Genomic DNA, 15,155 nt, shown 5'->3' on the forward strand with positions numbered 1-15,155 from the left:
TGAATAACAAGATGGGCGAGGTCGGCTTTCTAAATAACGAGATGGGCGGGGCGGCAATCTGAACGACATGATGGGCTGCTTCCTGAATGACACGATGGGCGGTTTTTTAAATGGCAAGATGGACGGCCTTCTGAATGAAAAGATGGGCTGTTTTCTGAATAACCAGATTGGCTGGTTTCTGAATGCCAAGATGGGGGGCTTTCAGAATGACAAGATGTACGGCTTCCTGAATGACAAAATTGGCGGGGGCGGCTTTCTGAATGACTAGATGGGCGGCTTTTAAAATAACAAGATGGGCGGCTTTCTAAATGAAAACATGGGCGGTCTTCTGAATGATAAGATGTGCGGCGTAGGCTTTCAGAATGAAAAGATGGACAGCTTTCCGAATAACAAGATGGGCGGCTTTCTGAATGACATGATGAGGGACTTTCTAAATGACAAGATGGACGGGGACAGCTTTTTGAATGGCAAGATGGGCGGCTTTCTAAATGAAAACATGGGCGGTCTTCTGAATGATAAAATGTGCGGCGTAGGCTTTCAGAATGAAAAGATGGACAGCTTTCCGAATAACAAGATGGGCGGCTTTCTGAATGACATGATGAGGGACTTTCTAAATGACAAGATGGACGGGGACAGCTTTTTGAATGGCAAGATGGGCGGCTTTCTGAATGACCAGATGGGGGGCTTTCAGAATAACAATATGGACGGGTTCCTGAATGACAAGATGGGCCTAGGCGGCTTTCTAAATGACAATACTGGCGGCTTTCTGAATTTTAGATGGACGGCTTTCTGGATGACTAGATGGGCGGTTTTTGAATAACAAGATTGGCGGGTTTCTAAATGACAAGATGGGTAGAATTCTGAATGACAAGATTAACGGCTTTCTGAATGACAAGATGGGCGGCTTTCTGAATGAAATGATGTGGATGGGCGGCTTTTTGAATTGACAAGATGGGCGGTTTCATGAATGAAAACATTGGCGGCCTCTGAATGACAAGATGGGCGGCTTTCTGAATGACAAGATGTGCGAGGGCGGCTTTCTGAATGACAAGATGGGCGATTTTCAAAATGACACGATCGGTGGCTTTCTTAATGACAAAATGGGCTTTTTTCTAATGACAAGATGGGCGGCTTTCTTAATGACAAGTTGGCGGCTTTCTGAAAGACAATATGTGCGGCTTTCAGAAAGACAAGATTGACGGTTTTCTGAATGAAAAGATGGGAGGTTTTCTGAATGACAAGATTGGCGGGGTCGGATTTTTAAATAACAAGATTGGCGGGGGTGGCATTCTGAATGACAATATGGGCGGCTTTCTGCATGAAAAGATGGGCGGTTTCCCAAATGACAAGATGAACGGCTTTCTGAATGACTAGATGGGCCGTTTCTGAATGACAAGATGTATGGTGTTCTGAATGAAATGATGGGTTGCTTTCTGAATAACAGGATGGACGGGGTCGGCTTTCTAAATAACAAGATGGGCGTTGGCGGCATTCTGAATGACAAGATGGGCGGCTTCCTCAACGACAGAATGGGCGGTATTCTGAATGAAAAGATGGACGGCTTTCTAACTAACAAGATGGGTTGGGTCGGCTTTCCAAATAACAAGAATGGTAAGGTGGCAATATGAACGACAAGATGGGCGGCTTCCTGAATGACACGATGGGCGGTTTTCTGAATGACAAGATGGACGGCTTTCTTATTCAAAAGATGGGCTGTTTTCTGAATGACAAGATGGACGGCTTTCTGAATGACAAGATGGGCGGCTTTCAGAATTTCAAGATGGGTGGCTATCTGAATGACTAGATGGGCAGCTTTTAAAATGACAAAATGAGCGGCTTTCTTAATGAAAACATTGGCGGTCTTCTGAATAATAAGATGTGCGGCGTAGGCTTTCAGAATGAAATGATGGACAGCTATTCGAATGACAAGATGGACTGCTTTCTGCATGACAAGATGGGTGGCTTTTTAAATGAAACGATGGGCGGGGTCGGCTTTCTAAATAACAAGATGGCAATGGGCGTCATTCTGAGTGACAAGATTGGCGGCTTCCTCAATTACAGGATGGGCGGTTTTCAGAACGTCAAGATGGACGGCTTTCTGAATAGCAAGATGGGCGGGGTCGGCTTTCTAAATAACGAGATGGGCGGGGCGACAATCTGAACGACAAGATGGGCTGCTTTCTGAATGACACGATGGGCGGTTTTCTGAATGACAAGATGGACGGCCTTCTGAATGAAAAGATGGGCTGTTTTCTGAATAACCAGATTGTCTGGTTTCTGAATGCCAAGATGAGGGGCTTTCAGAATGTCAAGATATACGGCTTCCTGAATGACAAGATTGGCTGGGCGGCTTTGTGAATGACTAGATAGGCGGCTTTTGAAATGACAAGATTGGCGGCTTTCTTAATGAAAATATGGGCGGTCTTCTTAATGATAAGATGTGAGGCGTAGGCTTTCAGAATTAAAAGATGGACAGCTTTCCGAATGACAAGATGGGCGGCTTTCTGAATAAAAAATGGGCGGGGCGGCTTTTTGAGTTGATTAGATGGGCGGTTTCCTGATTGAAAATATTGGTGGCTTTATGAATGACAAGATAAGCGTCAGCGGCTTTTTGAATGGCAAGATGTGTGGCTTTCTGAATGACAAGATAGACGGCTTTCTGAATGACAAGATGGGCGGCGTTATGAATGACAAGATTGGCGGCTTCATGGATGTCAAGATGGGCGGCATTCTGAGTGACAAAATAAGCGGCTTTCAGAAAGACAAGGTGGGCGGCCTTCTGAATGACAAAAAGGGCAGTTTTCTGAATGATTGATTGGCGGCTTTCTGAATGACAAGTTGGGCGAGGCGGTTTTCTTAATGACAAGATGGGCGGTTTTTTAAATGACAAGATGAATGACTTTCAGAATGACAAGAAGGGCTGTTTTCTGAATGACAAGATGGGCGGTTTTCTGAATGACATGATGGACCGCTTTCAGAATGACAAGATGAGCGGTTTTCTGAATGAGAAACTGAGTGGCTTTCTAAATGACAAGATGGGCAGGGACGACTTTTTAAATGACAAGATTGGTGGTTTTCTAAATGACAACACGGGCGGCTTTCTAAATGAAAAGATAGTCGGCTTTCTGAATGTAAAGATAGATGCCCGTCTGAATGACAAGATGGGCGACTTTCTGTATGACATAATGGGCGGCTTACTTAATGACAAGGTGGACGGGGACAGCTTTCTGAATGACAAGATGGGCGGCTTTCTAAATGACAAGATGGGTGGTATCTGAATGACATGATGAGAAGCATTTTTTAATGACAAGATGGGCGGCTTTCTGAATGACAAGATGTGCGGGGGAGGCTTTCTGATTGACTAGATGAGCGTTTTTCAAATTGACAAAATGGACAGTTTTCATAATACCAAAATGGGCGGTTTTCTGATTGACAAGATGGGCAGCTTTCATTATGACAAAATGGGCTGTTTGCTAAATGACAAGCTGGGCGGCTTTCTGATTGACAAGAATGACGGTTTTGTGAATGACAAAATGGGCTGGATTCTGAATGACAAGAATGGCGGCTTTCTAAACGACAATATGGGCGGCTTTTTGAATGACAAGATTGGCGGGGTCGGATTTCTAAAAAACAAGAATGGCGAGGGCGGTGTTCTCAATGACAAGATGGGCGGCTTTCTGAATGACAAGATGGGCTGTTTTCTGCATGCCAAGATGGACTGTGTTCTGAATGAAAAGATGGGTGGGGTTGGCTTTCTAAATAACAAGATGGGCGTTGGCGGCATTCTGAATGACAAGATGGGCGGCTTCCTCAATGACAGGATGGGCGGTTTTCTAAATGACAAGATGAACGGCTTTCTGAATAACAAGATGGGTAGGGTCGCTTTCTATTAAGAATCTGAACAACAAGATTGGCGGCTTCCTGAATGACACGATGGGCGGTTTCCTGAATGACAAGATGGACGGCTTTCTTATTGAAAAGATGGGCTGTTTTCTGAATGACAAGATAGGCGGCTTTCTAAATGAGAAAATGTGGGTCTTTCACAATGACAAGATGGACGGCTTCCTGAATGACAAGATGGGCGGGGCGGCTTTCTGAATGACAAGATGGGCGGCTTTCAGAATTTCAAGATGGGTGGCTATCTGAATGACTAGATGGGCAGCTTTTAAAATGACAAGATGGGCGGCTTTCTTAATGAAAACATTGGCGGTCTTCTGAATAATAAGATGTGCGGCGTAGGCTTTCAGAATGAAAAGATGGACAGCTTTCCGAATGACTAGATGGACTGCTTTCTGCGTGACAAGATGGGTGGCTGTCTGAATGGAACGAAAGGCGGGGTCGGCTTTCTAAATAACAAGATGGGCATGGGCGGCATTCTGAGTGACAAGGTAGGCGGCTTCCTCAATTACAGGATGGGCGGTTTTCAGAACGTCAAAATGGACGGCTTTCTGAATAACAAGATGGGCGAGGTCGGCTTTCTAAATAACGAGATGGGCGGGGCGGCAACCTGAACGACAAGATGGGCTGCTTCCTAAATGACACGATGGGCGGTTTTCTGAATGACAAGATGGACGGCCTTCTGAATGAAATGATGGGCTGTTTTCTGAATAACCAGATTGGCTGGTTTCTGAATGCCAAGATGAGGGGCTTTCAGAATGAAAAGATGTACGGCTTCCTGAATGACAAAATTGGAGGGGGTGGCTTTCTGAATGACCAGATAGGCGGCTTTTAAAATGACAAGATGGGCGGCTTTCTTAATGAAAACATGGGCGGTCTTCTGAATGATAAGATGTGCGGCGTAGGCTTTCAGAATGAAAAGATGGACAGCTTTCCGAATGACAAGATGGGCGGCTTTCTGAATGACATGATACGCGGCGTTCTAAATGACAAGATGGACGGGGACAGCTTTTTGAATGACAAGATGAGTGGCTTTCTGAATGACAAGATGGGCGGTATCTAAATGACATGACAGGTGGCCTTCTGAATAACTAGATGGGCGTTTTCTTCAATGACAAGATGTGCAGGGGCGACTTTCTGAATGACAAGATGGGCGGCTTTCTGAAAGACAAGATGGACAGTTTTCTAAAAAACAAGAATGGTGGCTTAATGAATGACAAGATGGACGGCGTCCTGAATGACAAGTTTGGAGGTTTGCTGAATGACAAAATGGGAGGGGCGCATTTCTGAACGACTAAATGGGCGGGTGCGGCATTCTGAATGACAAGATGTGCGGCTTCTTGAATGACAAGATGGACAAAATTCTGAATGACAAGATGGGTGTCATTCTGGATGGCAAGAAGGGCTGTTTTCTAAATGACAAGATGGGCGGCTTTCTGAATTACAATATGGACAGCTCTCTGTATGACAAGATGGCAATTTTCGAAAAAAGAAAATTGGCGGTTTTCTGATTGAAAACATCGGCGGCCTTCTGAATGACAATATGGGCGGCTTTCTGAATGAAAAGATGGGCGACTTCCTTAAAAGCGACATAGGCGGCTTTCCAAATGATAAGACAAGCAGCTTTCTGAAAGACAAGATTGACGTCTTTCTGAATGACAAAATGGGCTGTTTTCTGAATGACTAGATTGGCGACATTCTGAATGACAAGATTGGCGGCTTTCTGAATGACAAATTTGGCGTTTTCCTGAATGACAAGATGTGCGGGGACGGCTTTCTGAATGACAAGATGGGCGGCTTTCTGAAAGCCAAGATGTGCGGCTTTCTGAATGACAAGATGGACGGTTTTTTGAATAACAAGATGGGCGGCTTTTTAAATGACAAGATTGGCGTTTTTCTGATTTCTAAATGACAATATGGGCGAAGGCGGCTTTCTGAATGAAAAGATAGGCGGGGCGGATTTCTGAATGATAAGATGGTCGGGGTCGGCTTTCTCAATGACAAGGTTTGCGGTTTTCTGAAAGAAAAGATGGGTGGCTTTCTAAATGACAAGATTGGCGAATTTCTAAATGCCAAAATGGGCGGCTTTCTGAATGAAAACGATCGGCGACTTCCTTTAAAGCGACATAGGCGGCTTTCCAAATGATAAGACAAGCAGCTTTCAGAAAGACAAGATGGACGTCTTTCTGAATGAGAAGATGGGTGGCTTCCTAAATGACGAAACGAGCGGTTTTCTCCATGACAAGATGGGTTGCTATCGAAATGAAAACAAGGCCCGCTTTCTGAATTACAAGATGGGCGGGCACGGCTTTCTAAATGAAAAGATGGGTGGATTTCTAAATGACAAGATGGGTGACTTTCTGAATGACAAGATGGTCGGCTTGTAGAATGACAAAATGGACTACTTTCTGAATGAAAAGATGGGCGGCTTTCTGAATGACAAGATCGGTGCCTTATTTAATGACAAGATGGACGGCTTTCCGAATGACAAGATAAACGGTTTTCTGAACCACTAGATGGACGTGATTTGTGGCTTTCTGAATGACTAGATGGGCGGTTTTTTTGATTGAAAAATCGGCGGCTTTCTGAATGACAGGATTGGCTGCTTTGTGAATGACATGAAGGGCGGCTTTCTTAATGAACAGATGAACGGCTTTCTGAATGACAAAATAGGCGGCTTTCTGAGTGAAAACAAGGTCGCCTTTTTGAATAATAAGATGGGTGGTGTCGGCTTTCTGAATGTCAAGATGGGCGGCTTTCTGAATGACAAGATGGGTGGCTTTGTAAATGACAAGATAAGCGGCTTTCTGAATGTCGAGATTGGCGGCTTTCTGAATGACAAGATGGGCGGTTTTCTGAATGACAAGAAGGGCGGCTTTCAGAATGAAAAAATGGAAGGCTTTCTGAATGACAAGATAAACGGCTTTCTGAATGACAAGATGGGCGGCTTTCTGAATGACATGATAGGCGAGGCGGCTTTCTGAATGACAAGATGTAATTCCTTCTGAATGACAAGAATGACGGAATCTTACTGAAGGATAAGATTGACGGCTCTCTGCAAAATAAGATGGTTGGTTGCATTCTGAATGACAAGATGGACGGCTTTCCGAATGGAAAGATGGGCGGCTTTCTAAATGACCAGATGAGGGGCTTTCAGAATAACAGTATTGACGGGTTCCTGAATGACAAGATGGACCTAGGCGGCTTTCTAAATGACAATATTGGCGGCTATCTGAATTTTAGATGGACGGCTTTCTGGATGACTAGATGGGCGGTTTTTGAATGACAAGATTGGCGGCTTTCTAAATGACAAGATGGGTGGAACTCTGAATGACAAGATTAATGGCTTTCTGAATGACAAGATGGGCGGCTTTCTGACTGAAATGATGTGCAGGGGCGGCTTTTTGAATCGACAAGATGGGCGGTTGCCTGATTGAAAACATTGGCGGCTTTATGAAAGACAAGATGAGCGGGGTCGGCTATTTGAATCACAAAATAGTCGGGAGCGGCTTTTTAAATGGCAAGATGGGCGGATTTCTCAATAATAAGATGGGCGTCTTTCTGAACGACAAGATGGGCGGCTTTTTGAATTGACAAAATGAGCGGGGTCGGCTTTTTGAATGACAAAATGGAAGGGAGCGGCTTTTTGAATGGCAAGATGGGCGGCTTTCTCAATGATAAGATGGGCGTCATTCTGAATGACAAGATGGGCGCTTTCTGAATGATAAGATTGGCGGCTTCATGAATGTCAACATGGGCGGCATTCTGAGTGACAAAAGGGGCGGCTTTCTAAATGACAAGGTTGGCGGCCTTCTAAATGAAACGATGGGCGGCTTCCTGAATGTCAAGATGTGCGAGGGCGGCTTTCTGAATGACAATATGGGCGGGGGCGGCTTTCTAAATAACAAAATGAGCGGCTTTCTAAATGACAAGATGGGCTGAATCTGAATGAAATGATGGGCGGCCTCTGAATGACAACATGGGCGGCTTTCTGAATGACAAGATGAGCGAGGGCGGCTTTCTGAATGACAACATGGGCGATTTTCAAAATGACACGATCGGCGGCTTTCTTAATGACAAAATGGGCGTTTTTCTAAATGACAAGAAGGGTGGCTTTCTTAAAGACAAGTTGGCGGCTTTCTGAATGACAATATGGGCGGGGGCTGCTTCCTAAATAACAAAATGAGCGGCTTTCTAAATGACAAGATGGGCTGAATCTGAATGAAATGATGGGCGGCCTCTGAATGACAACATGGGCGGCTTTCTGAATGACAAGATGAGCGAGGGCGGCTTTCTGAATGACAACATGGGCGATTTTCAAAATGACACGATCGGCGGCTTTCTTAATGACAAAATGGGCGTTTTTCTAAATGACAAGAAGGGTGACTTTCTTAAAGACAAGTTGGCGGCTTTCTGAAAGACAATATGTGCGGCTTTCTGAAAGACAAGATTGACGGTTTTCTGAATGAAAAGATGGGAGGTTTTCTGAATGACAAGATTGGCGGGGTCGGATTTTTAAATAACAAGATTGGCGGGGGCGGCATTCTGAATGACAAGATGGGCGGTTTTCTGAATGACAAGAAGGGCGGCTTTCAGAATGAAAAAATGGAAGGCTTTCTGAATGACAAGATAAACGGCTTTCTGAATGACAAGATGGGCGGCTTTCTGAATGACATGATAGGCGGGGCGGCTTTCTGAATGACAAGATGTTATTCCTTCTGAGAGACAAGAATGACGGAATCTTACTGAAGGATAAGATTGACGGCTCTCTGCAAAATAAGATGGTTGGTTGCATTCTGAATGACAAGATGGACGGCTTTCCGAATGGCAAGATGGGCGGCTTTCTAAATGACCAGATGAGGGGCTTTCAGAATAACAGTATTGACGGGTTCCTGAATGACAAGATGGACCTAGGCGGCTTTCTAAATGACAATATTGGCGGCTATCTGAATTTTAGATGGACGGCTTTCTGGATGACTAGATGGGCGGTTTTTGAATGACAAGATTGGCGGCTTTCTAAATGACAAGATGGGTGGAATTCTGAATGACAAGATTAATGGCTTTCTGAATGACAAGATGGGCGCTTTCTGACTGAAATGATGTGCAGGGGCGGCTTTTTGAATCGACAAGATGGGCGGTTGCCTGATTGAAAACATTGGCGGCTTTATGAAAGACAAGATGAGCGGGGTCGGCTATTTGAATCACAAAATAGTCGGGAGCGGCTTTTTAAATGGCAAGATGGGCGGATTTCTCAATAATAAGATGGGCGTCTTTCTGAACGACAAGATGGGCGGCTTTTTGAATTGACAAGATGGGCGGTTTCCTGATTAAAAACATTGGCGGCTTTATGAAATGACAAAATGAGCGGGGTCGGCTTTTAGAATGACAAAATGGAAGGGAGCGGCATTTTGAATGGCAAGATGGGCGGCTTTCTCAATGATAAGATGGGCGTCATTCTGAATGACAAGATGGGCGCTTTCTGAATGATAAGATTGGCGGCTTCATGAATGTCAACATGGGCGGCATTCTGAGTGACAAAAGGGGCGGCTTTCTAAATGACAAGGTTGGCGGCCTTCTAAATGAAACGATGGGCGGCTTCCTGAATGTCAAGATGTGCGAGGGCGGCTTGCTGAATGACAATATGGGCGGGGGCGGCTTTCTAAATAACAAAATGAGCGGCTTTCTAAATGACAAGATGGGCTGAATCTGAATGAAATGATGGGCGGCCTCTGAATGACAACATGGGCGGCTTTCTGAATGACAAGATGAGCGAGGGCGGCTTTCTGAATGACAACATGGGCGATTTTCAAAATGACACGATCGGCGGCTTTCTTAATGACAAAATGGGCGTTTTTCTAAATGACAAGAAGGGTGGCTTTCTTAAAGACAAGTTGGCGGCTTTCTGAAAGACAATATGTGCGGCTTTCTGAAAGACAAGATTGACGGTTTTCTGAATGAAAAGATGGGAGGTTTTCTGAATGACAAGATTGGCGGGGTCGGATTTTTAAATAACAAGATTGGCGGGGGCGGCATTCTGAATGACAAGATGGGCGGCTTTCTGAATGAAAAGATGGGCGGTTTCCCAAATGACAAGATGAACGGCTTTCTGAATGACTAGATGGGCTGTTTTCTGAATGACAAGATGTACGGTGTTCTGAATGAAACAATGGGTTGCTTTCTGAATAACAAGATGGACGGGGTCGGCTTTCTAAATAACAAGATGGGCGTTGGCGGCATTCTGAATGACAAGATGGGCGGCTTCCTCAATTCCAGGATGGGCGGGGCGGCTTTCTGAATGACAAGATGAGCGTTTTTCAAATTGACAGAATGGATGGTTTTCTTAATACCAAAATGGGCGGTTTTCTGAATGACAAGATGGGCGGCTTTCATTATGACAAAATGGGCTGTTTTCTAAATGACAAGGTAGGCGGCGTTCTGAACGACAAGAATGACGGTTTTGTGAATGACAAGATGAGCTGGAATCTGAATGACAAGAATGGCGGCTTTCTAAACGACAATATGGGCGGCTTTTTGAATGACAAGATTGGCGGGGTCGGATTTCTAAAAAAACAAGAATGGCGAGGGCGGTGTTCTCAATGACAAGATGGCCGGCTTTCTGAATGCCAAGATGGACGGTGTTCTGAATGAAAAGATGGGTGGCTTTCTGAATGACAAGATGGGTGGGGTTGGCTTTCTAAATATCAAGATGGGCGTTGGCGGCATTCTGAATGACAAGATGAGCGGCTTCCTCAATGACAGGATGGGCGGTTTTCTGAATGACAAGATGAACGGCTTTCTGAATAACAAGATGGGTTGGGTCGGCTTTCTATTAAGAATCTGAACGAAAATATTGGCGGCTTCCTGAATAACACGATGGGCGGTTTTCTGAACGACAATATGGACGGTCTTCTGAATGAAAAGATGGGCTGTTTTATAAATAACAAGATTGGTGGCTTTCTGAATTACAAGATGGGGGGGGGCTCTCATAATGACAAGATGGACGACTTCATGAATGACAAGATTGGTGGGGGCGGCTTTCTGCATGACAAGATGGGCGGCTTTCAGAATTTCAAGATGGGTGGCTATCTGAATGACTAGTTGGGCGACTTTTAAAATGACAAGATGGGCGGATTTCTAAATGAAAACATGGGCGGTCGTCTAAATGATAAGATGTGCGACGTAGGCTTTCTGGAAGAAAAGATGACCAGCTTTCCGAATGACAAAATGGACGGTTTTCTAAATGACAAATGGACGGGGGCGGCTTTTTGAATTGATTAGATGGGCGGAGTCCTGATTGAAAACATTGGCGGCTTTATGAATGACAAGATGGGCGGGTCGGCTTTCTGAATGACAAGATGGGCGGGAGCGGCTTTTTGAATGACAAGATGGGCAGCTCTCTGAATGACAAGATGGGCGGCTTTGTGAATGACAAGATGGGCGGCTTTATAAATGTCAAGATGGGCGGCCTTCTGAGTGACAAAAGGGGCGGCTTTCTAAAATACAAGGTGCCCAGCCTTCTGAATGACGAGAAGGGGGGCTTTCTGAATGACAAGATTGGCGGCTTTCTAAATGACAAGATAGGCGGCTTTATGAAGGACAAGATGGGTGGCTTTCTAAATGACAGAAAGGCGGGGGCGGCTATCTTAATGGCAACAGGGGCTTATTTAATGGCAATATCGACGGCTTTCTGAATGACTAGATAGGCGGTTTCTGAATGACAAGATTGGCAGCTTTCTGTATAACGAGATGGGGAGCTTTCTGAATGACAAGATGAGCAGGAGCGGTTTTCTGAATGACAAGAATGGCGGGGGGGGGGGGGCTTTCTGAGTGACAAGATAGGCGAGGGCGGCTATCTTAATGACAAGAGGGGTGTCATTCTGAATGACTAGATGGACGGTTTCTGAATGACAAGATGGGCAGCTTTCTGTATGACAAGATGGGCAGCTTTCTGAATGACAACTGGGCAGCTTACTGAATTGCAAGATGTGCTGCTTTCTGAATGACAAAATGGACGTAGGCGGCTTTTTGAATTGATTAGATGGGCGGAGTCCTGATTGAAAACATTGGCGGCTTTATGAATGACAAGATAAGCGGGTCGGTTTTCTGAAAGACAAGATGGGCGGGAGCGGCTTTTTGAAGGACAAGATGGCCAGCTCTCTGAATGACAAGATGGGCGGCTTTGTGAATGACACGGTGGGCGGCGTTCTGATTGACAAGAAGGACGGTTTTCTTAATGACAAGATGTGCGGCTTTCTTAATAACAAGATAGGCGGCATTCTGAATGGCTAGATTGGCGACATTCTGAATGACGACATTTGCGGCTTTCTGAACGACACTATGTGCGGCTTTCAGAAAGTTAATATGGGCAGCTTTCTGAATGACAATATAGGCGGCTTACTTAATGGAAATATCGACGGCTTTCTGAATGACAATATGGGCGGCTTTCTGAATGACAATATGGGCGGCTTTCTGAATGACAAAATGGACGCCTTTCTGAATGACAATATGGGCGGCTTTCTGAATGACCAAATGGACGGTTTTCTTAATGACAAGATTGGGCGGCTTTCTGAATGACAAGATGGACGGCTTTTTAAATGACAAGATGGGGTATTTTCTAAATGAAAACTTGGGCGGCCTTCTGAATGACAATATTGGCGGCTTATTTAATGGCAATATCGACGGCTTTCTGAATGACAATATGCGCGGCTTTCTGAATGACAAGATTGGCAGCTTTCTGTATAACGAGATGGGGAGCTTTCTGAATGACAAGATGAGCAGGAGCAGTTTTCTGAATGACAAGAAAGGCGGGGGGGGGGGCTTTCTGAGTGACAAGATAGGCGAGGGCGGCTATCTTAATGACAAGAGGTGTGTCATTCTGAATGACTAGATGGACGGTTTCTGAATGACAAGATGGGCAGCTTTCTGTATGATAAGATGGGCAGCTTTCTGAATGACAACTGGGCAGCTTACTGAATTGCAAGATGTGCAGGAGCGGCTTTCTAAATGACAAGATGGGCGGCTTTTTGAATGACAAGATGGGCTGCTTTCTGAATGACAAAATGGACGTAGGCGGCTTTTTGAATTGATTAGATGGGCGGAGTCCTGATTGAAAACATTGGCGGCTTTATGAATGACAAGATAAGCGGGTCGGTTTTCTGAAAGACAAGATGGGCGGGAGCGGTTTTTGAAGGACAAGATGGCCAGCTCTCTGAATGACAAGATGGGCGGCTTCGTGAATGACACGGTGGGCGGCGTTCTGATTGACAAGAAGGGCGGTTTTCTTAATGACAAGATGTGCGGCTTTCTTAATGACAAGATGGGCGGCATTCTGAATGGCTAGATTGGCGACATTCTGAATGACAACATTTGCGGCTTTCTGAACGACACTATGTGCGGCTTTCAGAAAGTTAATATGGGCAGCTTTCTGAATGACAATATAGGCGGCTTACTTAATGGAAATATCGACGGCTTTCTGAATGACAATATGGGCGGCTTTCTTAATGACAATATGGGCGGCTTTCTGAATGACAATATGGGCGGCTTTCTGAATGACAAAATGGACGCCTTTCTGAATGACAATATGGGCGGCTTTCTGAATGACCAAATGGACGGTTTTCTTAATGACAAGATTGGGCGGCTTTCTGAATGACAAGATGGACGGCTTTTTAAATGACAAGATGGGGTATTTTCTAAATGAAAATTTGGGCGGCCTTCTGAATGACAATATTGGCGGCTTATTTAATGGCAATATCGACGGCTTTCTGAATGACAATATGCGCGGCTTTCTGAATGACAATATGGGCGGCTTTCTTAATGACAAAATGAACGCCTTCCTGAATGACAATATGGGCGGCTTTCTGAATGACCAAATGGACGGCTTTTTAAATGACAAGATGGGGTATTTTCTAAATGAAAACTTGGGCGGCCTTCTGAATAATAATATTGGCGGCTTATTTAATGGCAATATCGACGGCTTTCTGAATGACAATATGCACGGCTTTCTGAATGACAATATGGGCGGCTTTCTTAATGACAAAATGAACGCCTTTCCGAATGACAGGATGGGCGGCTTTTTGAATGAAAAGATGGGCGGCATTCTGAATGAAAAGATGGGCGGTTTCTGAATGACAAGATGGGCGGCATTCTGAATGACAAGATGGGTGGCTTTCTAAATGACAAGATGGGCGGCTTTCTGAATGTCAAGATGGGCGGTTTTCTGAATGACAAGATGGGCGGTTTTCTGAATGACAAGACGGGCGTGGGCGCCTTTATGAATGACAAGATGGGGATAAGATGGGAGGGGACGGCTTTCTGAATGATAAAATGGGCGGCTTAATGTAGGTCATGTTGATCGGCGGAAAAAATGCCTCTATACGTTGTAATGTGAATGACACAATAAATGGCCAAGTGAAAGACAGAACGAGCGGCTGATTGCATTACAAAATGATCGAACCTGTGAATGACTGAATGTGCGAATAAATAAATAACATAATAGGTGGCTAAGTGAATGCCAGAATAGGCAACTTAATGAATGGCATAATGAATGGCTTACTGAACGATTGACTGAGGGGCAGAGTATATGAAGGAATGCGTAGCTTGGTAAATAACAATGTGTCTGACATATTACGAGTCTGAAAGAATGAGGGCTTATTGAATGTAATATTAAGTGAATGACAGAACGGTCCGCTGATTTAATGACGAAATGTGTGATGACTAAATGAACGGCGTAGTAGATGTTATCACAGGTTGCTGAGTGAATGTCAACATTGGGGCTGAGTAAAAAAATGAAAAAAAGTGTGCCAAAATGAGAAGCAGAGTAAATTAATACGCGGTCTTGCAAATGACATAACGAGCAGCTAAATAAATGGCCTAATGAGCGGCTAAGTGATTAAAAAAATAAACGGCTAAGTGAATTACAGATTCAGTGACTTGGTGAGTAAAACTAATTAACGGCTAAGAGAAATGTTACAATAAACGGTTGTGTGAAATGACGAAATTAGCGACTTAATCAATGTCAAAATAAGCCGTCAGGTGTTAGAAAAAATGAGCAGCTGAGAGAATGACATAATGAGAGGCTGAATAAAATGACAGAATGTGCTGCTGGGTGAATGACATAATGATCGGCCGAGTGAATGACAAAATGAAAGGCTGAGCAAAATGAATCTGCGTCTAAGTGAATAACAAAATAAATGGTTGAGTAAATGAGATAATGACACAATAAACGGCTGTGTGCAATGGAATTTTAAGCGGCTAAGTGA

General features: G+C 44.5%; 1 protein-coding gene across 1 annotated transcript; it reads left to right on the forward strand.

Annotated features, from left to right (window-relative positions):
- Window positions 1-292: 292 nt before the first annotated feature.
- Window positions 293-1,374, forward strand: LOC128245875 (uncharacterized). Its single transcript, XM_052964095.1, has 2 exons — window positions 293-808; window positions 1,186-1,374. Exons 1-2 carry the CDS (start codon window positions 293-295, stop codon window positions 1,372-1,374), a joined length of 705 nt encoding a protein of 234 aa, XP_052820055.1.
- Window positions 1,375-15,155: the final 13,781 nt, after the last annotated feature.

The sequence above is a fragment of the Mya arenaria genome, chromosome 9 (assembly GCF_026914265.1).
Source record: "Mya arenaria isolate MELC-2E11 chromosome 9, ASM2691426v1".
Taxonomy (NCBI): domain Eukaryota; kingdom Metazoa; phylum Mollusca; class Bivalvia; order Myida; family Myidae; genus Mya; species Mya arenaria.